This window comes from Pristiophorus japonicus, chromosome 3 (assembly GCF_044704955.1).
Source record: "Pristiophorus japonicus isolate sPriJap1 chromosome 3, sPriJap1.hap1, whole genome shotgun sequence".
In the NCBI taxonomy this organism is placed as follows: Eukaryota; Metazoa; Chordata; class Chondrichthyes; family Pristiophoridae; genus Pristiophorus; species Pristiophorus japonicus.
Genome location: NC_091979.1, coordinates 94,668,691 through 94,693,721, shown reverse-complemented (window position 1 = coordinate 94,693,721; position 25,031 = coordinate 94,668,691). Strand labels below are relative to the sequence as shown.

The 25,031-nt window shown below is 43.6% G+C and overlaps 1 protein-coding gene across 1 annotated transcript in view; it reads right to left on the bottom strand.

The window, feature by feature from the left end:
• cd302 (CD302 molecule) overlaps nt 1-25,031 on the bottom strand; it is a 70,856-nt gene that overhangs the window by 16,575 nt on the left and 29,250 nt on the right. Inside the window, exon 3 of the mRNA XM_070874627.1 lies at nt 15,096-15,215. Coding sequence (XP_070730728.1) covers nt 15,096-15,215 — 120 coding nt within the window. The remainder of the gene's footprint in view (nt 1-15,095; nt 15,216-25,031) is intronic.

Genomic DNA, 25,031 nt, shown 5'->3' with positions numbered 1-25,031 from the left:
AGTTCAGGAGTCCCAGAAACAACTGCAGCTCCGTCACATTCTGTGGCCTCGATGCAATCTCGATTGCCTCCGTCTTCGCGTTGGTGAGCCTGAGGCCATCCGCCGCAATCCTCCTTCCCAGGAACTCCACTTCAGGCGACAGGAAAACGCATTTCGAGCATTTTAACATGAGCCCCACACGGTTGAGTCGACTAAGAACTTCCTCCAGGTTCTGCAGATACTTGACTGTGTGCCAACCTGTGACCAAGATGTTGTCCTGGAAGACCACGGTGTGCGAGACCGACTTCAGTAAAGTTTCCATGTTTCTCTGGAATATTGCCGCTACCGATCGGATTCCAAACGGGCATCTGTTATAAACAAAAAGATCTTTGTACATGTTGATGCAGGTGAGGGCCTTCGATGATTCCTCCAGTTCCTGTGTCATGTAGGCTGAGTCAGATCCAGCTTCGTGAACGTCTTTCCTCCTGCCAGCATTGCAAAGAGGTCGTCGGCTTTTGGTAGTGGGTATTGGTCCTGCAGGGAGAAACGATTGATAGTTACTTTGTAATCGCCGCAGATTCTGACGGTGCCGTCTCCCTTGAGGACTAGGATGATAGGACTGGCCCACTCGCTGAACTCGATCGGGAAAATGATGCCCTCTCTTTACAGCGGTCTAGCTCGATCTCTACCCTTTCTCTCATCATGTACGGCACCGTTCTCACCTTGTGATAGATGGGTCGCGCCCCCGGAATTAGGTGGATCTGCATTTTTGCTCCTTGGAATTTCCCAATGTCTGGTTCGAACAGCAAAGGAAATTTGTTTAAGACCTGGGCACACGAAGTTTCGTCAGCGGGCGATAGCGCTCGGACGTCATCCCAGTTCTAGGGTACTTTCCCAGCCAGCTCCTGCCAAGCAGCGTGGGACTATCACCCGGTACCACCCAGAGTGGTAGCTTGTGCACCGCTTCATCATAGGAGACCTTTACGGTAGCACTGCCGATTATAGGAATCAGTTCTTTCGTGTAAGTTCTTAGTTTCGTGCGAACTGGAGTTAAGACTGGCCTTGAGGCCTTGTTGCACCACAACCTTTCGAAAGTCTTTTTGCCCATGATGGACTGGCTTACGCCCGTGTCCAGCTCCATTGACACCGGGAGTCCATTTAGTTCAACATTCAGTATTATCGGGGGACAAATTCAGTATTATCGTGGTGAATGCATGCACCCCATGTATCTCTGCCTCCTCGATCTGAGGTTCTGGTTTGTCATGATCCTCCTCTGCAACATGGTGGCTTGCAGGTTTAACAGGCTTTGCAGCTCGCCTACACACTCGTTGGAGGTGTCCCATTGTTCCACAGCCCTTGCAAACGTACTCTTTGAATCGGCATGAATGGAAACGATGATTACCCCCGCAGCGCCAACAAGGTGTTAATGGTCTTGCATTCATCACCCTTGATAGTGGACTCAGACATCTGCGGACATGTACTGCAGGTATGTGTGACCTGTCCTGTACATTATGATTCGAAAACAATATCACTTTGTTCACAGTACTTGTAGCAGTACTTGTGTTCTGAGAGATTTGCTTTGCATTGTCACTGGTGGCAATGAACGACTGGGCTATCGCTATGACCTTACTCAAGGTTGGGGCCTCTACAGTCAAAAGTTTGCGAAGTATGGTTTCGTAGCCAATGACATGTACGAAAAAGTCTCTGAGCATGTGCTCCAAATGTCCTTCAAATTCGCAATGTCCTGCAATGCGTCTTAGCTCGGTGACATAACTCGTCACTTCCTGGCCTTCAGACCTTTTGTAGGTGTAGAACCGGCACCATCAGAACGCTTTACTTCGGGTTCAAATGCTCTTGGACCAGTGTGCACAAATCGTCGTATGATTTCTCAGTGGGTTTCACTGGAGTAAGCAGATTCTTCATGAGGCAATACGTTGGTGTCCCACAGATGGTGAGGAGGATCGCCTTTCATTTGGCAGCGCTCTCTTCCCCATCTAGCTCATTGGCCACTAAGTATTGGTCGAGTCGCTCTACAAAAGTTTCCCAATCATCTCCCTCCGAGAATGTCTCCAGGATGCCCACTGTTCTCTGCATCTTTGGGTTGCTATCAGTGTCTCGTCGCCAGTTGTAGTGTATGGAGAAAGAGTCAGACTGAACACTGTGAGCTCAAAGTAAAGTGTGACCTTAGTCTTTTATTGCAGGTCTCCAGAGTGCCTCTCCAACCTGTGAAGCCTCCTTAAATACCTGTGCTCCCAAGGGATTATGGGATCCCTTGGGGCTCCAGGGGATGATCCCTCTGATGGCTGTACAGAGTAAATACAAGTTTACATATATAACACGTATAAAGCCACTTCTTGGATCCACCAGTACCTGTCTCGATTTAACTGCAGGGTTTCAGGAATTGTGAGAAAGCTGTTGACATCCCCCGCCCCACCCTGCCCCTGCCTCCGTTAAAACCAGAAGTGGTTGGGGTGGAGGCAGGATTAGGTCGGGAATCCCATTTTTTACAATTTAACTGCCCCCATGCCCTAAACCCACCCGTTTTTTTAGGGGAAAATTCTGGCCTGTGTGTCTCAGTAAGAATTTTTCAATCTGATTGGATGAGGAGATACGCTGTTGTTTTCCCTGTTCACACAATTCCCAAATCCCCTGTAGAGGGCGCCGCACTGAAATTACCATCTAATTACCGTAAAATACCATGCAAAAGCCCACTAAAAGTTTGTGGGCAGCTGTAAGCATAATGAACAATGGTGTGCCGTTTGTTCGCCGCTGACCGCAAAATCTGGGCCAAAGGTTTTATCATCCGATTCTTCGGGTTTGATCATGTTTCTGAGCATCAAACATGGACCCGATCATGTCAATTTTCAGAATCTGAGGCCTGCATATTAGCAGGGGCAGGTTACGATGGCGGGGGGCTAAGTTTTAACTCCACAGCGTACGTCTTTTGTACTTGACAGGTTCTCCGCTGGAAATTAGCCTGATTGACAGGTGTTAGAGAGCTCCACCTAATGGACTACTGATGTAATGCAACTACTGATGTATTGACAATAAAAGATCACGTGGCAAGGTCACATGACACAGTCCTTGTTAAGGAGCCATCTTGTAATGTGTGCTAGTTAGTGGTGTCTGTAAAAATATTACAGATTGGCCACGAGAATAGGATAATTAGATTTCCTAGCTGATATTTTTGTTGGTGGATAATCCTGCCAACCAACGGAAAGACTTTGGGAGGTTCTTTGTTTTGCAGAACAGCTAAAAATTCAAGGTAAATTTCAAGCACATTTAGCTGAACGATCGATGTTGGCACAGTCCAGATGGCCAGGCCTGGGTGAATAATAGGGCGCTTGGTGAGTTCCATTGTAACCGAGAAACTTTCAGAGCATATGTAGAGTGGCTAGAAATGTTTTTCACGGTGAATAGTATCAAAGTCCCTGATGATGTAAACCGTAAGCGGGTGGTTTTAGAAAGGAAACGGGCTATTTTCCTGACTGAAGCAGGCCCTGAGGTGTATCAAACCCTGAAAAATGTGCTTGTTCCTGTCAAGCCAAAGGACATGCCACTGACGGAGATTCAGCACGACAGCCCTGAGCCCCAGGAAATTGCTGAAAGTTATCATTTTAAAACATAAAATCAATTAAATGATGAGGGCATCAGTGAGTACATTGCAGCTTTAAAAAACTATCCAATCAGAAGGAAATTGTTGACAACCCCTAACTTGACTTTTGACAACCCTAACTTTATTTTTGATAGCTTGTCAGACAGCTATGTTGATGGATATGGCCAACCAATACTCCCAATAATTTCGCGCCATTTCCAGTCATCAGACAACCGAGGTGAATCGCCTGCAGGCTAGAAGTAAAAGGCAGCTGGGGCCCAAGGCCTCAGCAACTGGCCACGGTAACAGTGAATTGAAGTCGTGCTTTCGGTGCCTGGGACAACACATTGCTCAAAGCTGTCCATATGTTTTTCTGCTGCAAGAAAACTGGGCATCTTGCCGACTGAAGACTAAACTGACTTTCAATGCTCGAAGTAGAAATCACCAGACACTACATAGCATTGAAGAGAAGCAACAGGACAAGGAGGTTCTGGAAATACACATCATCAGGAGCATAATGATATCTAACAACGATTCACGAAGTATCAACATCCAAGTAGGCATTGCAGGAGCCAGAATACCCATGGAAATCAACACTGGTGCATCCGTGAGCATAGCACCGGAATTGCTATATAAGAACATAAGAAACATAAGATATAGGAGCAAGAGTAGGCCATTTGGCCCCTCAAGCCTGCTCCGCCATTTAATAAGAACATGGTGGATCTCAGCTCCACTTTCCTGCCCACTCCCAATAATCCTTTACTCCCTTATCACTCAAAAATCTGTCTATCTCCACCTTATCTCGACAAGTTGTGTGATTTTTCATTGGAGAAATCGAAGATAGAGCTGTGAAGCTACTCAGGAGAGCAAATCCCTGTTGTAGGACTTATCACCATACAAGGATCAATTTCAGAGCTTGCTTCTCATAGTAGTGGCAGAAGACAAGGCTGCCTTGATAGGTAGAAATTGGTTGGGATCACTGAATCTGGATTGGAATTAGATTTTTCATGTGGAAATGAAATTTGCATCTAAAGATGACGTCATCAAGCAGTATTCGAAGGTGTTCCAGGTAACAGGCAGTCAAATCCAAGACTTCAAGGCAAGTGTCAGAGTGTAGAAGGATGCAAGACCAGTTTACTGCAAGCCATGTCCCGTACCATATGCACTCAAAGAGAAAGTTGAGCAAGAACTCAAATGACTAGAGACTGAGAACATTATCTCTAAGGTAGATCTAAGTAATTGGGCTAAACTCATTGTTGTTGTACCCAAGTCAGATGGTAAGGCTGTGTACTGATTATAAAGTATCCATAAACCAAGTTATAGAGGGTAATCTACCCAATACATTGCCAAATGTAGAAGATTTGTTCACAATGCTGACAGGTGGCCAGATCTTCTCAAAGTTAGATCTAACAAATGCCTACCTACAACTTGAGTTATATGAGGAGTCTAAGTCATGCTTGACTATAAATACTCATCTAGGCCTATATCAGTTTAATAGGCTACTATTTGGTGTGTCTTCCACCCCCGCCATATTCCAAGGGGTGATAAACCAGATTTTGCAAGGCATTGTTATATGTTATTTAGATGACATACTAATTTCAGCACCAAACAGGCAAATCCATAATAACGTGTTGAATGAAGTGCTCAAACGGCTAGAGAAGCACAGAGTACGTGTGACTGCTCACAAGTGTGAGTTATTTCAAAACTTAGTGGAGTACTTAGGGCACAGAGTAGATAAATATGGTTTATATCCAACCAAGGGAAAGCTGGATGCAATCAGAAATGTACCCACTCCCAAGAATGTCACTGAACTTCGATCATTTTTGGGTCTTTTGAACTAAATGAGAAGTTCCTACCAAATTTGGCTGCAGTGTTACAGCCACTGAATGAGCGGTTGAAAAAACAGGTCCATTGGAATTGGTCAGTAGAATGCGACTCAGCATTCAAAGAGTGTAAAAGCCAGATGGTAGAGAGTACCATGTTAGTTCACTATGCTGTATCTAAGGCGATCAAGCTAGCATGTGACGCCTCTCTGTATGGAGTTGCGACAGTGATCTCTCATGTACTACATAATGGGGAGGAGAGACCAATTACTTTTGTTTCATGCACTCTCAATGCCAGTGAGTGGAATTGGCGCAGATCGAAAGGGATCTTTAGCATTGATTTTTAGGGTCCAGAAGTTCCACAAATACTTGTTTGGCCGTAAGTTTACCATCATTACTGACCATAAGCCCCTGACAGCAATCCTCCATCCAAAGTCCCCAGGTCCAACCTTAGCTGCAGCCCAAATGCAGAGATTTTGTCAGCATATGTATGACATTGAGTACAGATGATCAGCTGATCACAGTAATGCTGACACTATGTTCAGGTTGCCATCCCCATCACAAGTTACACCCAATGGGGAAGAAGTGTTCTATTTTTCCACACATTAATGAGCTGCCAGTCACAGCTGAAGAGACTGGTAGAACAACCAAACGTTCCCCAGTAATGTCAAAGATATATGATTATATAGCAAATGGATGGGCTAATCAGGTATCAGAGGAAGATATTCATCCATACTTCATTTGTAAGAATGAATTGTTAGTGGGTAAAGATTGTATCATGTGGGGAGCAAGAGTGGTTATCCCAAATAAGTTCAGGTCCAAATTGTTAGGTCTTCATGACCAGCAGCTGGAAATGTGCTTGACCAGACGGTTTGCACAAAGATATAGAGTACTTCATTAGTCATTGTGCAACATGTCAATCGGTAAGCAAGAAACCACCATCAGTACCATTATAGCCATGGAAATGGCCTCCCAGGGTGTGGCAAAGGTTACATGCAGATTTTACTGAGTTAGAAGGACAGCAATTCTTCATTGTGATAATTAGCAATTCAAAGTGGGTAGAGGTGTTTCCAATGCGGAAAACAACAAGTAAAACACTGGACAATTTGCGATGATTATTTTCTTCATTTGGCCTGCCAGAAGAAACTGTGTCTGCTAATAGGCTGCAATTTTGTTCAGAAGAATTTGCACAGTTCATGAGCAGAAACTATGTGAAACATACCAAAGTTCCACCATATCATTCTGCTTCAAATGGTCCAGCAGAACATACAGTACAAATTATAAAATGTGCCCACATCAAGCAAATGTTGGATCCAATCCAAGCAAATGGCAGTTGTCGTTGGACCACAAACTGGCAAATTTTCTGATTATTTATCGTAATACTCCGCATACAACTACTGGTAGAACACCAGCAGAGTTGTTTCTCAAATGATAGCCATAATCAGGTTCTCGTTGTTAAAGCCAAACTTGGCACAGTCCAGTAGAAGAGAAACAATCAAGACAGAAATAGAGTCATGATGGAGGTGGAGTAAGAGAAAGAAGTGAAATTGAATCAGAAGGTTAAAGTGAAGAACGATCATCATAAATGATTAAAGTGGTTACCAGGAAGAGTAGTGAAGATATGTGGCCCTCGCACATATTTGGTCAAGATGTTTGATCATGGAAAGGTGAGGTTTGTTCACATTGATCATATTTTACCTACAGATGTGGAAGGAATTGAAAGTTGGATGATTCGATTATTTCTGATGAGTCAGATAGTCTTATTACATGTAGCATACCATTAGCAAATCCTACATCAGATGTACTAGAATCAAGTCCAAGAGAAAGTCAGAATTTAAGTCTGAGTCCGAGTCAGGCAGACAAACAGCCTGAAGTTGTAGAGAGTCCAAATGTAGATCTTGGAGAAAAACTCTCCTCAGGCTCAGCCTAGAAGTCCTAAAACAAGATTGGAAAGTTCTGTTCAAGAAAGAATGTATCCTCTTCGAAACAGAAAACCAATGGTTAAGTTTGATTTGTAAATATGGGAAAATAAGTTCATATCTTTTGTTGTGTAAACCATGCAAGTTATGTATAATGATTATTTTGTTATTATTACTTCTTCAGTAAGGAGGGAGAAGTGTAATAGAGCTCCATCTAGTGAACTACTGATGCATTATCAAGGAGACTTTGAGGGTATCCTTGAAATGCTTCCTCTGCCCACCTGGGGATCGCTTGCCGTGTAGGAGTTCCGAGTAGAGCGCTTGCTTTGGGAGTCTTGTGTCGGGCATGCGAACGATGTGGCCAACACGAGATAAAGTGCAACATCTCCATCGGCACCTGGGAATCCTTGGCCCAAGACTGCCCAAAGTCAAGAAAGAGCATCCAAAAGGGCATTGAGTACCTCGAGTCTTGTCGCCGAGAGCATGCAGAAATCAAGCGCAAACAGCGGAAGGAGCCTGCGGCAAACCAGACTTCCCACCCACCCTTTCCTCCAACGACTGTCTGTCCCACCTGTGACAGAGACTGTAATTCCCGTGTTGGACCGTACGGTCACCTGAGAACTAACTTTTAGAGTGGAAGCAAGTCTTCCTCGATTTTGAGGGACTGCCTATGATGATGATGACTGATGTATCAACAGAGGACAACTAAACAAATAATAGAGAAGATAGATTATGAGAATAAACTAGCAAGAAATATAAAAAGATAGTAAGAGCTTCTACAGGTATATAAAAAGGAAGAGAGTAGCTAAAGTAAATGTTGGTCCCTTAGAGGATGAGACTGGGGAATTAATAATGGGGAACAGGGAAATGGCAGAGATTTTGAACAAATATTTTGTATCGGTCTTCACAGTAGAAGACACTAAACATATCCCAATAATAGATAATCAAGGGGCTATAGGGAGGGAGGAACCTAAAATAATCACTACCACTGAAGAAAAAGTACTTGGTAAAATAATAGAACTAAAGGTGGACAAGTCCCCTGGACCCGATGGCCTGTATCCTAGGGTCTTCAAAGAAGAAGCTACAGAGATACTGTATGCATTGGTTGCAAGCTACCAAAATTCCCTGGATTCTGCAGAGGTCCCAGCAGATTGGAAAAACCCAAATCTAATGCCCCTATTTAAAAAAAGGTGGGAGATAGAAAGCAGGAAGCTATAGACCAATTAGCCTAATATCTGTAATTGGGAAAATGCTGGAGTCCATTATTAAGGACACAGTAGCAGGACATTTGGAGAAGCATAATACAATCAAGCAGATTCAGCATGGTTTTATGAAAGGAGAATCATGTTTGATAAATTTGCTAGATTTCTTCAAGGATGTAATAAGCAGGGTGGATAAGGGGGAACCAGTGGATGTGGTGTATTTGGATTTCCAGAAGGCATTCGATAAGGTGCCACATAAAAGTTTACTGCACAAGATAAGAGCTCATGGGGTTGGGGGTAATATATCAGCATGGATAGCGGATTGGCTAACTAACAGAAAACAGGGAGTCGTGATAAATGGACCATTTTCCGGTTAGCAAACATTAACTAGTGGGGTGCCATCGGGGTCGGTGCTGGGTCCTCAACTATTTACAATCTATATTAATGACTTAGATGAAGGGATCGAGTCTAACGTTTGCTGATGATGCAAAGATGGGTGGGAAAGCAAGTTATGATGAGGGATATAAACAGGCTAAGTGATTGGGCAAAAATTTGGCAGATAACGTATAATGTGGGAAAATGTGAGGTTATCCACTTTGGCAGAAAAAATAAAAAAGCAAATTATTATTTAAATGGAAAGAGATTGCAACATGCTGCAATACAGAGAGACCTGGGGGTCCTTGTGCATGAAACACAAAAAGTTAGTATGCAGGTATAGCAAGTAATCAGGAAGGCAAATGGAAGGGGGATGGAATATAAAAGCAGGGAAGTCCTTTACAGGGTATTGGTGAGGCCACACCTGGGGTACTGCATAGAGTTTTGGTCTCCTTATTTAATGAGGGATATACTTTCATTGGAAGCAGTTCAGAGAAGGTTCACTAGGTTGAATCATGAGATGAAGGGGTTGACTTATGCAGAAAAGTTGAGCAGGTTGGGCCTATGCTCATTGGAGTTTAGAAGAATGAGAGGTGATCTTATTGAAACATACAAGATTCGACAAGGTAGATGCAGAGAGGTTGTTTCCCCCCGTGTGGGATCTAAAACTAGGGGGCATAGTTTCAGAATAAGTGGTCGCCCATTTAGAACTGAGATGTGGAGGAATTTCTGTGGAATTCTCTACCCTAGGGAGCTGTGGAGGCTGGGTCACTGAATATATTTAAGATGGAGATAGACAGATTTTTGAGCGATAAGGGAGTGAAGGGTTATATGGAGCGGGCAGTGAAGTGGAACTGTGCCCAAGATCAGATCAGCCATGATCTTATTAAATGGCGGAGATGTCCATCCTCAATGGTGTTTGTACCGGGGAGTGGGGGGGGGATGGATTCCTGCTCCTCGTGACCCACAAGAAGTGTTGTAAAGACACTTACCTTCTCCCTGAAACTGTTCTCGCCTCCCTTCAGTTGCCAGCTTTCCAGAGGCCGGGGAACCCCAGCCGACTACTATAAAACCTGCAAAGCAGGTTAAATCAGAGGCTCCAAGCTTTATTAACATATTTAAATTGCCAACCCGCCTGGCGGGTTGCAGATTTAAAACATTTTAATATCTGACCCAACCTTAATCCACCCATTTTTGGTGCTAAAATTCAGCCCTGAGTTTTTGTTAATCAGAAAGCCTTTTTATAAAAAAAACATATCCCTCCCTCTAAAATAGGCTGACAGGATAAAAAGAAATGAAGGCTTGAAACTTAATGCAAGAAAGAAATAAAGGTCAGAAGAGGTTGAACAGAGTACATTATTCAGGAAAACAATGAAAATTAAGTTAAAATGAAAAAAATATTAGGAATGAGGAAAAGAGGGAAAATGATGCTGGAGATTACAATTATAATTTTTTTTAACGTAAAATTGCACTTTAAATATTTAATGTAGTGCTACTCATAATAATAAAACTATTTCTGATGTTTGAATAGCTTCATTACTATAATATTAGTGCTGTTCCAGTATCAAAGTGCATAAGCAGCAAAACCATCCCAGAGTGGTTTCCTTGAAAAATAGGTAAATTAAAACTAAACAGAAACTTAAAATGAAGGCAAATGATAAATTAGGACCAATCATGGGAAATATAGAAAGTCTAGTTTTGAATTGAAAAGGGAGATAAGAAAGGCTAAAAGAGAATATGAAAAAGGCTAGCGGATAATAAAAATATCTTTAATAAGCATATATAAATATAAAGAAATAGTTAGAGGTAGTACCGCTCAGGGAGAAGGGAATCTAATTTTGGAGGATGAAGATAAGGCAGAGATATTAAATAAATGTTTTGTATTTTTTTTTACAAATGATGGTAAAAGTGAGAATGCAAGTGCATTAGAGGAGGATATGGAACAATTGTCCAGAGATAACTGCAGAAAAGGAATTGGTTCTGAAAATGCTCCTGGAACACAGAGTGAATAAGACCCCTTACGTCATAATGGCTTTCACCTTAGACTGTTGAAAGAAGTCAAAGAGAAGAGATAGCAGAGGCTCTGGCCACAAATTTTCAATCCTAAAATATGTAAAAACTGTCCTACAGGACGAGCGAGTAGCCAACGTAGCACCATTGTTCAAGGACAGAAAGAAAGCTAAACTAGGGATCTAAAGTCCAGTTAGTCTAATATCAGTTATAAACTCTATGGACTGGATTTTTGGGTTGTTTGCGACTGGATTTTCGCCGGGTTTTGACCCTCCGCAGTGAAAAATGGGGTGGTCAGCTGTTTTGCGTCTGGGCGCGATCCTTGGGTCGGTTTTTGCGGCAGCGACGCTTAGAAGCACCACTGGGGAGAGCTGCGCCGGGTGTGCAACGGCTCACATTCTGACACCGGCAGAAGTTTCGTCAATCACCAGACCATAACGCCCTGAAACGCGCCCCGCAATGAACGCCAGGGTAAAAACAGCGGTGCAGCCCTGCCGGCGGCAGTGAGTTGGATAAATGGAAAAAAAAGGTAAGTTCCAGTTTTTGTTTTTTTATATTTTTGCAGCGATTTGTGTGGTAAGGGTGTTGGCAATGTTTTTTGAATGTTTTTGTGAATCTTTTTTGGTTTCCCCACCCGCCCCGCCCAAGGCCGCTCCCGGCTCCACATTAATGTTGTCGACGATCCCGTTTCTGCGAAGGCAAAACTAGTACAACGCCCTCGGCGCAAGGCCCAAATGACAAAAGTTGCTCCACAAAGTGCAAACGTTAATCGGGTGGTAATTTCCTGCTCCAAAAACGGCAAAGCCGAAAATCCAGCCTTAGAATTTATAATTTGAGATAAAGGGCTCAATTTTCCCCAATGCCGTCTTTTGGCGTATTGCCAGAGTTACGCCTGTATTTTCTGGCCCCCAACTACTCTAAAAAAAATAAGTAGCAAGTTTCCCTGTTCTATTTTTTGAAATTGGTGCCGCGCAGCCTGTCCTGTAGCTTCGGGGGGTGCAACCTAATGTCTGCGCTGTAAAAAATGATGCCCCCCCCCCCGCTTCTGCACATGTACGAAAAAAAGGACGTTTTTGACGTGATTGCTATGGTCGCGCATACCCAGTACAGCTTCCGGTCTGCATTCAGACATTTTTAAAGAGCCAGTTGTGTGTGAGAACTTTAATTCTCATGGAAAAATCGGACCTGCAATACAAGATGCAACGCGGCTCAAAGACCAAGAATTTCTTAAAGGATGAAATGGAGGCACTGGTTACTGTAATTGAGGCCAGATGGCACCAGCAGAGGTCACGTAAAACTTTCACCAAAAGAAATGAAGAAACGCTGGAACTAACTTGCAGAAGATTACTGTGCAATGGTGACCACCCAGAGGTCTGGAGGCCAATGCAAAAAGAAGTGGCAGGATCTTGGTCAAGTAGTTAGTGTAAGTAACATTTTCATTTATTCAATGGAATTGCAACTGTAAATGTGACAAGCTGTATATGTCCCACCCAGCAGAAAGACACCCTCCCTAAAAAGTTATGTTTTCATCTTTGCCGAGGAAGGTGGCACACAACAAATGGGAAAGAACTCGAACAGGAGGAGGCCCGCAAATCTGCACCCACTGACATCCTTGGAAGAGAGGTACTGCCTGGAGAAAAGCAACCACCACTGCACAAGCTGGGCCTACACTCGAGAGTGAGGGCAAGTCCTGAAAATTCCACAGTCTGGCTTTGCTAAATGTTAAGTACTGCGCAGGCTAGCCATACTTCGGTTCATGGGGATGTCTCCGTCAGCTACGCTTCGGTTGATGCAATGTGCTATCATTCATTGTGGTCCTTCAATTCAGCCTGCTGCCTGCGCTGTGTGAGCCTACTCACCCTGCCCCCTCCTCTACTGCTAACCATTTGTCTGTTCTGTTATATTTTGCCCTGGACACCGTGGACCACTTTCCATCATCCTACGTGCTCTGCTCTGAGGTTCCTCATGTGATGACGTCGAATCAATTGTCTCCTCTGCAGCACCATCATGCAGAAGGCTTGCACGAGGTATGGCATTGTCAATATTGCCCCCATGATTCAATTGTACTTTTGCAAGAAGCTCAAAACGGCAGGCAGGACCAGCTTCTGTGTTGTCTCTCTCCCCAACGCCAACGCCCTAGTATGGACCACACCTAGGTCTGAGCATGCGCAATGGGCTTACTTAGATTGGGAAACACCCCCGCCCCCCCCCCCATCCCCAGGCTTCATTTGATGCTGTTTGCTGCAAAGTGGCAGAGTGGAAGACTTCTCATGCCTTCAGTTCTGCTTCCACCACCCGACCCACCCAGGACTTCATTTGATGCTGCTTCCGGAATAGTGCAAGGCTTCTCATACCTTCAGTTCGGCATCCACCCCCACATCCCCGCCCCCCCCGCCAGCCCCCTGGGCTTCTTTTGATGCATAGTAGCATAGTGTAAGGGTTATCATCCCTTTAGTTCGGCTTCCACAACCCCCCTGGGCTTCTTTTCAATCCGAGCCCGTGTCCGGGCGAGGGACCGATTCTGCCAGCCGACACTCCGACCCTCGAGCCCGGTTTGGAGACTTTCGGTGGTGACGTGGCACTTTAAAAAAAATTCCAAACTTGAAGAATTGCAAGAAACTTCCATTTTTAAAGGTTTTCAGTTGGAAAAATTTAAGCCTGATGATGCATATTTATGTGTACTTGACTCCCTACAAAACTTTGCCTAAAAACAATGGCGTCTTTCTGTGCCGATTTTTTGATGTGCACGGTTTTTTTTAAGTGCCCCGAAGGTTTTTTGGGAGTGGTCACATACGCCGTCCTAGGAGAATTGTAAGTTGGCCAAACTTGCATAATTGTGAAAAATTGTGACATCAGGTTACGCCCCCTATTACACACAACAAAAACTAACCTGAAAAAATCGTAACTAACTGAGTTACGCTGGCGCACAATCTTTGGGGAAACTTGGATTTTTAAATTTAGGCCAAAAAAAGCGGCGCACGCCAGAAAAACGGCACAAATCACTGGAGAAATTTGAGCTCAAAATTAGTAAGCATTTAGAAATTCACCAGTTAATCCAAGACAGCTACCACGGAATTGTTAAAGGCTTGTATTTGACAAATTTAATAGAGTTTTATGAAGAAATAACTGATTGGATAGATAAAGGGACTGCAATAGATGTAGTAGATGTACATGGATTTTCAGGCGGTGCTCAATAAGGTATCTCACAGGGGTTCGTTAGAAAAATTCAGGCCTTTGGTACAAGAGGAAATGTAGTAACAGGAAGTTACTCATCAGACAGGAAACAAAGAATTTGGGTAAATTTGTGTTGCTCGGATTACAGAAGGGATGGAAGTGGTGTATTCCATCGGTCAGGGCTGGGTCCATTTTTATTCACAGTAGATGATTTGTACTTTGAACACAATTCCAAAACTTGTGAAAGCTGTAACAGTAGGACTGTGGGATTTGTTTTGGATTGTTCTAATTGAAAGCTAGCATTGACACTGTGGCCTCCTTCTGTGCTGTAAGTATGTATGGTTCTTTGGAATCCAAGCTCTAATAAATAAATAGTGTATTTCACATGGTTAATGTTGGACTTTACAGTCTTTGCTGAATTTTTAATCAAAATATCTAGCTCCCAAGACATGCAGTCAATTTTTTTGTTGCTCTGTGCTATTTAGCAGTCACCACACATCAAACTGAGGAATTCTTGGATAATCAGCAGAGATAAACACTTGGAATTTAATTAACATCGCAAATTGTTGGCATAGCTGCAGATTTCTTGCCAGAACAATAACATAACAGAAGGTGCCAAAAATTATATTACACTGAAAATTTAGTTTTGTTATGAAATTTTGTGATTGTGAAAAAAGCTTCAGTTATTAAATTTATACAGAAACAATCAGATGTTTCCCTTGACGATGCAAACACATATTAAAGTATTTATGATTAATATGATATGCTTCCTACACAAGATGACACATGAACATAAATCAATAACTGCTCAAAATACAAAAACACCCAAAGAAATTAACTGATTAGTGGTATAATCCATTAAGTAGGGTGAATGAATCTAGGATTATGCTTTACTAATCAGTAATTCTAAATACGCTGCAGCACAAGATAAAGTAAATCAAAATTGAAACAAAACCTTTGCAAAATACAATTGTTGTAACTTTACTTTGTTATGTAGAACAACCCAGGTAATACTTACTGTCCGTATCAAAGACCATGCCCAACCAAATTGTTCCAGGCTGCACAGGCTTTTTAAACTGATCAACAATGAACTTGTTTTCCTTTTCATTAAGTATGCTGACAATATCGGCACCTGGGGCTGAGAGAAAAGTAATTAGTCACAAATGAAATATAAAGTGATCACAATTATAGGCTGAATGTTAGGTAAATTTAATTACTTCAAAAAGGTATCTTCAAACCCACACACTGAAAATGAGATTAATGAATGAGCCTGTCTGCATTCCTTAATATCATGGTAAATTTCTCAGTTAACTTGAATCACACATGTAGTTAAATTGCCTTTCAAGACTTAAAAGTTAAATATGAAAAAACATATTTTCTTTATCATATTCTGTATTTTAAACATTACTTATCAGTTCAAAACAAGTATTTTCTTTTCGCATAATAACTAAAGTGATAATCCCGTTGAGAAAGTATTCATTTTATAATGTGTTTTTAATTCTACAAGTTATCAGCTATCTTCAATAACACCAATAACATTTGTATACTACACCACTATACAATCTATAACTATAAAATTTGTTCACTTGTTAGCTTTCTGTTACAACCTGAATGTCTAACAGTAAGGTTATTTTCCTAGCAACGATTCAACTAGCCTTTGCATATTTAAAAGACTGTAGACTGAGAATATTTCAGCAATGCAGGACAATAATCTTTTAATGACATAAAGGAAGTGATCTGGCAGCATGGCATTTGAAGTTCTCGGTGCACAATCTTGGAATTTCAGACTGGAATCTGAGCCACACATGAAGTGCATTACCAGCAGCTGATTTAACCACTTCATAGCCTGTCTTGCAGAAACATAATGGGGCAGATTTTGTGGTAGGTAGGCTTGCGCATATGCTAAATCCCGAACTTGCGACCTGTCAAGGTACGCCTCGACAGATGTTCCGCACCGCGGGGAAACACTCATTGTTGGTGCAGAGTTGGGCTATTTGCCGACCAACTGCCCAGCAATTACGTCCGAAAATTTTACAGTTAGTGAAAGCAAGCGCAGAAGCCTGTTTCACTGTGAAAGGAACCCATTTAAGAACATAAGAAATAGGAGCAGGAGTAGGCCCCTCGAGCCTGCTCCGTCATTTAATAAGATCATGGCTGATCTGATCATGGACTCAGCTCCATTTCCCTTCCCGCTCCCCATAACCCTTTATCGCTCAAAAATTTGTTTATCTCCGCCATAAATATATTCAATGACCCAGCCTCCACAGCTCTCTAGGGCAGAGAATTCCATAGATTTTGAACTCTCTGTGGGAAGAAATTCCTCCTCATCTCAGTTTTAAATGGGTGGCCCTTATTCTGAGATGATGTCCCCTAGTTTTAGTTTCCCCGATGAGTGGAAATATCCTCTCTGCATCCATCTTGTCGAGCCCCCTCATTATCTTATAAGTTTCAATAAGATCACCTCTCATTCTTCTGAACTCCAATGTGTAGAGGCCCAACCTACTCGACCTATCTTCATAAGTCAACCCCCTCATCTCCAAAATCAACCTAGTAAACCTTCTCTGAACAGTCTCCAATGCAAGTATATCCTTTCTAAAATACAAGATCCTGCAAATCCCCTGGGTCGACAGACGCACCAAGGTCAGTGTTCTTGATTAGGCCAACATCCCCAGCATCGAAGCACTGACCACTCTCAACCAGCTCCATTGGGCGGGCCACATTGTCTGCATGCCGGACACAAGACTCCCAAAGCAAGTGCTCTACTCGGACCTCCTACATGACAAGCGAGCCCCAGGTGGGCAGAGGAAATGTTTCAAGGACACCCTCAAAGCCTTCTTGATAAAGTGCAACATCCCCACCGACACCTGGTGTCATGTTTGTAACCTTCACATAACTGTAACCTTTATGTAACAACACTGTACACTGTATACACCTGAGAAATGCACACCTTTACCACGGGGTGAACTGGTGGGAGACACTCCTCACCTGGTCATCCAGGTATATAAAGGGAGGTCCCACGCAGGGTCATCACTTCTTGGTCCTGTGAATAAAGGTACAGGTGACAGAGTGACCTTGTCTCCAGTATGTGCCTCATGTTGATTTGCTGTAGTGTGTAAGGACACAACACCTGGGAGTTCCTGGCCAAAGACCGCCCTAAGTGGAGGAAGAGCATCCGGGAGGGCGCTGAGCACCTCGAGTCTCGTCGCCGAGAGCAATGTAGAAAACAAGCGCAGGCAGCGGAAGGAGCGTGCAGCAAACCAGACTCCCCACCCACCCTTTCCTTCAACGACTGTCTGTTCCACCTGCGACAGAGACTGTAATTCCCGAATTGGACTGTTCAATCACCTGAGAACTCACTTTTGGAATGGAAGCAAGTCTTCCTCGATTTTGAGTGACTGCCTATGATGATGATGATCCTTCCTTAAATACGGAGACCAAAACTGTATGCAGTACTCTAGGTGTGGCCTCACCAATACCCTGTACAGTTGTAGCAGGACTTCTCTGCTTTTATACTCTATCCCCCTTGCAATAAAAGCCAACATTCCATTTGCCTTCCTGATTACTTGCTGTACCATCATACTAACTTTTTGTATTTCATGCACAAGGACCCCCAGGTTCCTCTGTACTGCAGTTTTTCTCCATTTAAATTATAATTTGCTTTTCTATTTATTCTGCCAAAGTGGATAAACTCACATTTTGCCACATTATACTCCATTTGCCAAATATTTTCCCACTCACTGGGCTCAATTTTGGCCAGGAGTTGCTCCATTGTTTTTTGGAGTAACTTGTTTTTTCTGGCGTAACTTAAAAACCCACATTTTGCACATTCAATTTGCACCAGTGTAAGTGAGTTAGTTATGATTTTTTTAGTTTCGTTTTTTTTCTCAAAAGGGGGCGTTACCAGCCATCTATGCCAGTTCTGCCCATTTAGGCAACTTTGGCCAGCTAATAGTTACTCCAAATCTACTTAGGCCAGCTTATGTGGCCACTTCAAAAAACCCTTGCGGAGATTAAGGAATCAGCGCAGGTGGGTACATCGGAGACCATTCAGCCTGGGATAGGGGCGGGAGGCCAGCAGAACAGATATAGATCATCCAGGCAAGAGCACTATTGATTCTCCTGCCCATTCGCCCCTAGCCCTAGCCGAGTGAGTTTCAAAAGACTAAAATTTAATTTGGCCACTAATAAAGAAACTTAATGACTAAAGAATGTGAACAGGATCAAACAGCTATACAGGACATCATATGTCAAACTGCGCAAAGTTAATTTACTATACAACAGAAGCATTCATGGAAGCTTAAACTACAAAAATAAAAGAAGTAAAAGAGAGTTGAATTAACTTGCCCTAATCTCACAACTAATTTAAACAACTATTTGTATGCAATGATTATACTGGATCGATAGTACTGGGTGGCCACTCGGCCATGGCTAGGGGCGGACAGGAGAACTGATAGAAATCATCCAGTCAGGAGCATTATCAGTTCTCCTGCCCGCCCCTAGCCCTGGCCGAGTGCTCTCCCCGTGCGATTTCTAAGAGTTGGATGTTGGAGGAGATGGAATCTCACTTCTCAGTTCCCACTGCCCTGGTGGGTTTGGTGGGTGCAACCGAACAAGGGGTGGGTGGGGGGAAACAACAGCAACAGGAGAAAAAAGAGGCTGGTTATAGCAGTGTCAGGTGCAGAGATATGGTTATCTACATATCTACATACTGATCATCAACTCAAGTGCAGAAACTGTATGGCGCAGCTAACTCAACCAGAAACAGGAGAATGCGTTAATAAAAAAAAAACAAAATCCACTCACTCACAGACTGTGAGGCAAGGACCAGGGTATAGAACGGCGTTCAGAGCTGCTCCGAACAGTGGCACGGTTCAAAGAGATTAAAAGGGGGGGGGGGGGGGGGGGGCGGGAAAGAGGACAGCAACTTAAGTTTATTAGCATCGTTGCTGGTTGAGCGACTGCAGGGGCTGTTCTGCGGGTCCACGGCGAGCTGAGACTGAGCGGCGTGGCCCCGATTGCTCGTTAATCGCCGATGGCGAGACCCAACACTTACTGCATTATCGATCGCACCAGGAGGCCACTTGGCCAGGGCTAGGGGCGGGCGGGCAGACAGAACTGATAGAAATCATCCAGGCAGGAGTACTATCAGTTCTGCCTGCCCGCCCGCCCCTAGCCCTGGCCGAGTGGCCTCCCGATGCGACTTCTAGATGATTAAAGCTTCAAATCAACTACCCCTACTCACAACAACATTTGGCCGTCATCGGGTCCCATACACAGCGACTGCAGCAAGACACGGAGAGGCTGGGGACAAGAAGCTACTGCGCGTGCGCGGACACCCCACTGCGCATGTACAGACGTCCCAGCACTGTTTTCGGCGCAGGACGCTGGCTCCACCCCCGATTCAACTGGCCACGCTGAGTGACCACAGGGAGGAGGCCGGACAGCGGCCAAAGTGGGGAGGAATTTTTTCAGCGTTTGCTAAACGGAGAAAAGTGGCACATCTCTGGTAAGTGCGCTGAAAAAGGGATGGGTCAAAATTGAGCCCACTTAGCCTGTCTATATCCCTTTGCAGGTTTTTTGTGTCCTCCTCACAATTTGCTTTCCCACCCATCTTTGTATCATCAGCAAACTTGGCTACATTACACTCAGTCCCTTCATCCAAGTCATTAATAAAGATTGTAAATAGTTGCGGACCCAGCACCAATCTCTGTGGCACCCCACTAGTCACTGTTTGCCAACCGGAAAATGACCCATTTATTCCGACTCTCTGTTTTCTGTTAGTTAGCCAATCCTTTATCCATGCTAATATATACCCCCAACCCCATGAACTTTTATCTTGTGCAGTAACATTTTATGCGGCACCTTATTGAATGCCTTCTGGAAATCCAAATACACCACAACCACTGGTTCCCCCTTATCCACCCTGCTCATTACATCCTCAAAGAACTCCAGCAAATTTGTCGAACATGATTTCCCTTTCATAAAACCATGTTGACTCTGCTTGATTGAATCATGCTTTTCCAAATGTCCTACTACTGCTTCCCTAATAACAACGACAGATGTTATACAAACCGGTCTATAGTATCCTCCTTTTTGTCTGCCTCCTTTTTAAAATAGGGGCATTACATTTGTGATTTTCCAATCCGCTGGGACCGCCCCAGAATACAGGGAATTTTGGTAGATTACAACCAATGCATCCACTATCCCTGCAGCCACCTCTCTCAAGACCCTAGGATATAAGCCACCAGGTCCAGGGAACTTGTCCGCCTTTAGTCCCATTATTTTACTGAGTACTACTTCATTAGAGATAGTGATTGTATTAAGTTCCTCCCTCCCTATAACCGCTTGATTATCCACTATTGGGATGTTTTTAGTGTATTCTACCGTGAAGACCGATACAAAATATTTGTTCAACGTCTCTGCCATTTCCCTATTCTCCATTATTAATTCCCCAGTCTCATCCTCTCAGGGACCAACATTTACTTTAGCCACTCTTTTCCTTTTTATGTACCTGTAGAAACTCTTACTATCTATTTTTATATTTCATGCTAGTTTACTTTCATAATCTATCTTCCCTCTCTAACATTTTTTGAGTCATTCTTTGCTGGCTTTTAAAAGTTTCCCAATCCTCTGGCCTCCCACTGGTCTTGGCCACATTGTATGCCCTTGTTTTCAATTTGATACCATTCCTTAGTTAGCCACGGATGGTTATCCCTTCTCTTACAGTCTTTCTTTCTCATAGGGATATATTTTTGTTGCGAATTATGAAATATGTCCTTAAAAATCTGCCACTGCTCATCAACCGTCCAATACTTTAATCTATTTTCCCCAGTCCACTTTAGCCAACACTGCCCTCATACCTTTGTAATCTCCTTTATTTAAGCTTAGGATATTGGTTTGAAAACCAACTTTCTCACCCTCCAACTGAATTTGAAATTCAACCACGTTATGACCACTCATTCCTGGAGAATCCTTTACTACGAGATCATTTATTAATCCTGTCTCATTACACAGTACCAGATCTAAGATAGCCTGCTCCCTCATTAGTTCCGCAACGTATTGTTCAAGGAAACTATCCTGGATACACTCTATGAACTCTTCTTCAAGGCTACCCTGGCCAATTTGCTTTGTCCAATCAATATGAAGGTTAAAATCGCCCATGATTATTGCCGTTCCTTTTTTACAAGCCTCCATTATTTCTTGATTTATACTCCATCTAAGAGTGTAGCTACAGTTAGGCGGCCTTTAGACTACGCCCACCAGCGACTTTTTCCCCTTATTATTCCTTATCTCCACCCAAACTGATTCAACATCTTGATCCTCTGAGCCAATATCATTTCTCATTAACGCACTGATCTCATCCTTTATTAACAGTGCTAACCCACCTTCTTTTCCTTTCTGTTTGTCCTTCTGAATTGTCAAATACCCCTGAATATTTAGTTCCCAGTCCTGGTCACCTTGCAACTATGTCTCTGTAATGGCTATCAGATCATACCCATTTGTGTCGCCAACTCATCTATTTTGTTACGAATGCTATGTGCATTCAGATAAAGAGCTTTTAAAAATTCTTTTTACCATTTTTTTCCTGCTTTGATCCCACTTTTTGATTCACCGTTATGTTTATATATTCTGTCCCTTCCTGGCATGCTCTGGTTTTTATCCCCCCCGCCTCCCCCGCCCCCCCATACTACCTTGATCTATTGTCTTCTCCTTATTCTTTGACTTTTTACATTTTCGCTCACCTGAATCCTCACCCCCACTAATTAATTTAAAGCCCTCTCTACAGCCTTAGTTATTTGATTCGCCAGGACTCTAGTCCAAGCACAGTCTAAGTCCAAATGGAACAGGTCCCTCTTACCCCGGTACTGGTGCCAGTGTCCCACGAACCAAAACCCAGCCTCTGAGCCGCATGTTTAACTCTCTGATCTTATTTACCTTATGCAAATTTGCTCGTGGCTCAGGTAGTAATCCAAAGATTATTACCTTTGTGGTTCTGCTTTTTAATTTGGCCTTTAACTGCTCATAATCCCTCATTGTATTGAACATTGAGAGCAAGCAGCAGATATAGTTGTAAGCAATACAACTTTTACCCTAAAACATGCAAAATTTACAAACTGTTCAGTAAGTTTAAATAACATTGAAATGACACTATACCAGAAAACCACCATCAGAAAAAACTACTTGTACTGAACACATACTGCTTAACATATCCTAAGAATTAAAGGTTTTTTTTAAGGCAGAGAGGATAGGCTTTATGTGGTCTCTCCACCGATTTCACAATGAAAGGATTGTTAACCATTCTGGTATCACTTCACAATAAAATACATATACCAAGTGGCAACATTTAGAAACATTAAAAATATAAACTATGACAATTAATAATTAAAATTATCAATGTTTTCTGCACTCTAATTATATAATCAAGTATTGGGCATTCAGCACAAATCATTTATATTTCCTCCAAAAGTTTTAAATAAAATTATTTTGCAATTTAATTATTTTATATAATACATTTAAAGCTACCCCATAGCTGGTGCGCTATGTGAATGGTGTATAGTAAATCAAAAGGATCATTGTCAACACCTTTCAGTGCTGTTGAATCGCAATCCATTCTAAACTTATTGTTATATTTATCTTTTCTCACTAATGGACTTTTGACAGGATATTAAATGCTAGCCTTAAAAGTATAAAAAACTTAACCAATTTACACAACCTGCAGCACCAAGCAAATTATTCATCCTGTGGACTCAAACCCGGCAAGTACTGCACACAGAATGGTGCCTTTCACAGGCAAGACTGTAGAACGTGGCTATGCCCAGGGCAGAAAGCACAGACCTCTAGGTTCCAGAATTCAGAGTCCGCTGAGGGGTGCTAACACGAAGGGCCACCTCCAGCGTATGTGTAAAAGAAATATGACTCACCGTCTAGCAGAGGAGTCGGTAGATGACTTTGAATCCAGAGGGGAGTATGATGATTTGGCCAGAGAGGCAGTTCAGCCCCAAGAAGTGTATGGAGTGTATACCTGCACCACCAATTGTCCTCCAGTGAAGATGGAAGTCAAGATAAACGGTGTTCCAGTCTTCATGGAAGTCGACACGGGAGCGAGCCAGTCAGCGATGAGCCAGGATGCCTTTGAGAGGCTATGGAACGAAAAATCTCCCGAGCTGGTTCCAGTACAGGAAAAGTTGCGCACCTACACCAAGGAGCTGATCCCAGTCCTTGGTAGTGCAGATGTAAGTGTAATCCATTTTAGCGTGGTGCACAAGTTACCTCTGGATTGTTGCAGGTGATGGTCCAATGCTATTAAGAAGGTGGATGGGGAAGATCCAGTGGAAATGGGAAGACCTGGTGGAGACCGGGGTTTCCTGACCCTGTGGCAGAGGCTGCTCACCAGAGGGCACTGCGGTGGGAGACCTGAGTGTCACCTGCATAGATGTGCAGGGCCCAGTATAAAAGGCTGCTCACCATGTTTGTGCCTCACTCTGGAGTTATGAAGAAAGGACCAGTTTGAGTACAACATATTGCCTCGTGGAGACATTCATAGGTACATTACAGATATTGTGTTCCTAACACAGATGAGGCTGCACACAGGGAGGTTAAAGTAACAGTGACCTCAGTCTTTATTAAGACACTCCAGAGTGAGGAACAGGCCTTAGGGGCCGGCTTATATACAGTGCTCCCAAGGGATGCTGGGATCCCTTGGGACTTCAGGGGATGAGCTCCCTGATGGCGGAACATGGGAGTGCATGCTTTACAGATACACAACATCACTCCCCGTCCCCCAAAGTCAAAGTGAAAACTATTTACAAGGTGAGGCGGTTGGGAGTTTTTCTTTCCCTGGTGGACCGCCTCGGTACAAATGTCTGTTCTGGTGTGTTGGCTGTGCCCTCGCTGGGCTGGTGTGTTGTTGGCCCTGCAGGGCTGCTAGGTGAGCCTGGCTTTGCTGGGCTGTTGGGTGTGATGGGTTCGATTTCCTGGTCCGGGGTGGTGTCGTTGATCCTTTGGGTGTGTGTTGTGGGCTCGAAAAAGGTGGTGTCTGCTGTGGGTTGTTCAGGGCAGTCTGAACCGCAGCCTCGTTTGGTCCAGGTGCTTTCTGCAAATTTGTCCATTGTCTAGTTTGACTACAAATACTCTATTCCCTTCTTTAGCGATCACCATCCCCACGATCCACTTAGGACCATGTCCATAGTTTAGCACATACACATGGGTCATTCAGATCAATTTCCCGTGACACAGTGGCGTGACCATCATTTACATTTTGTTGCTGCCGCCTGCTCTCTACCTGATCATGCAGGTTGGGGTGAACCAGCGAGAGTCTGGTTTTAAGTGTTCTTGTCAAGAGTAGCTCAGCCGGGGGCACCCCTGTGAGCGAGTGGGGTCTCGTGCGGTAGCTGAGCAGTACTCGGGACAGGCGGGTTTAGAGTGAGCATTCTGTGACTTGTTTAAGGCTCATTTGATGGTTTGTACTGACCGCTCTGCCTGCCCATTGGAGGCTGGTTTAAACGGGGCCGAGGTGACATGTTTGATCCCATTGCGGGTCATGAATTCTTTAAATTCGGCACCGGTGAAACCGTTGTCACTGACCAGTATGTCAGGCAGGCCGTTGGTGGCAAACATGGCCCTCAGGCTTTCAATGGTGGCGGTGGCGGTGCTTCCCGACATTATTTCACATTCAATCCATTTTGAAAAAGCATCCACCACCACCAGCAACATTTTACCGAGAAATGGGCCCGTATAGCCGACATGGATCCTCAACCATGGTTTGGAGGGCCAGGACCACAAACTTAGTGGTGCCTCTCTGGGCTCGTTGCTCAACTGAGCATATATGCTGCATTGCCGTACACAGGACTCTAAGTCAGAGTTGATACCGGGCCACCACACATGGGATCTGGCTATCGCTTTCATCATTACTATACCCGGGTGTGTGCTGTGGAGATCCGAGATGAACGTCTTC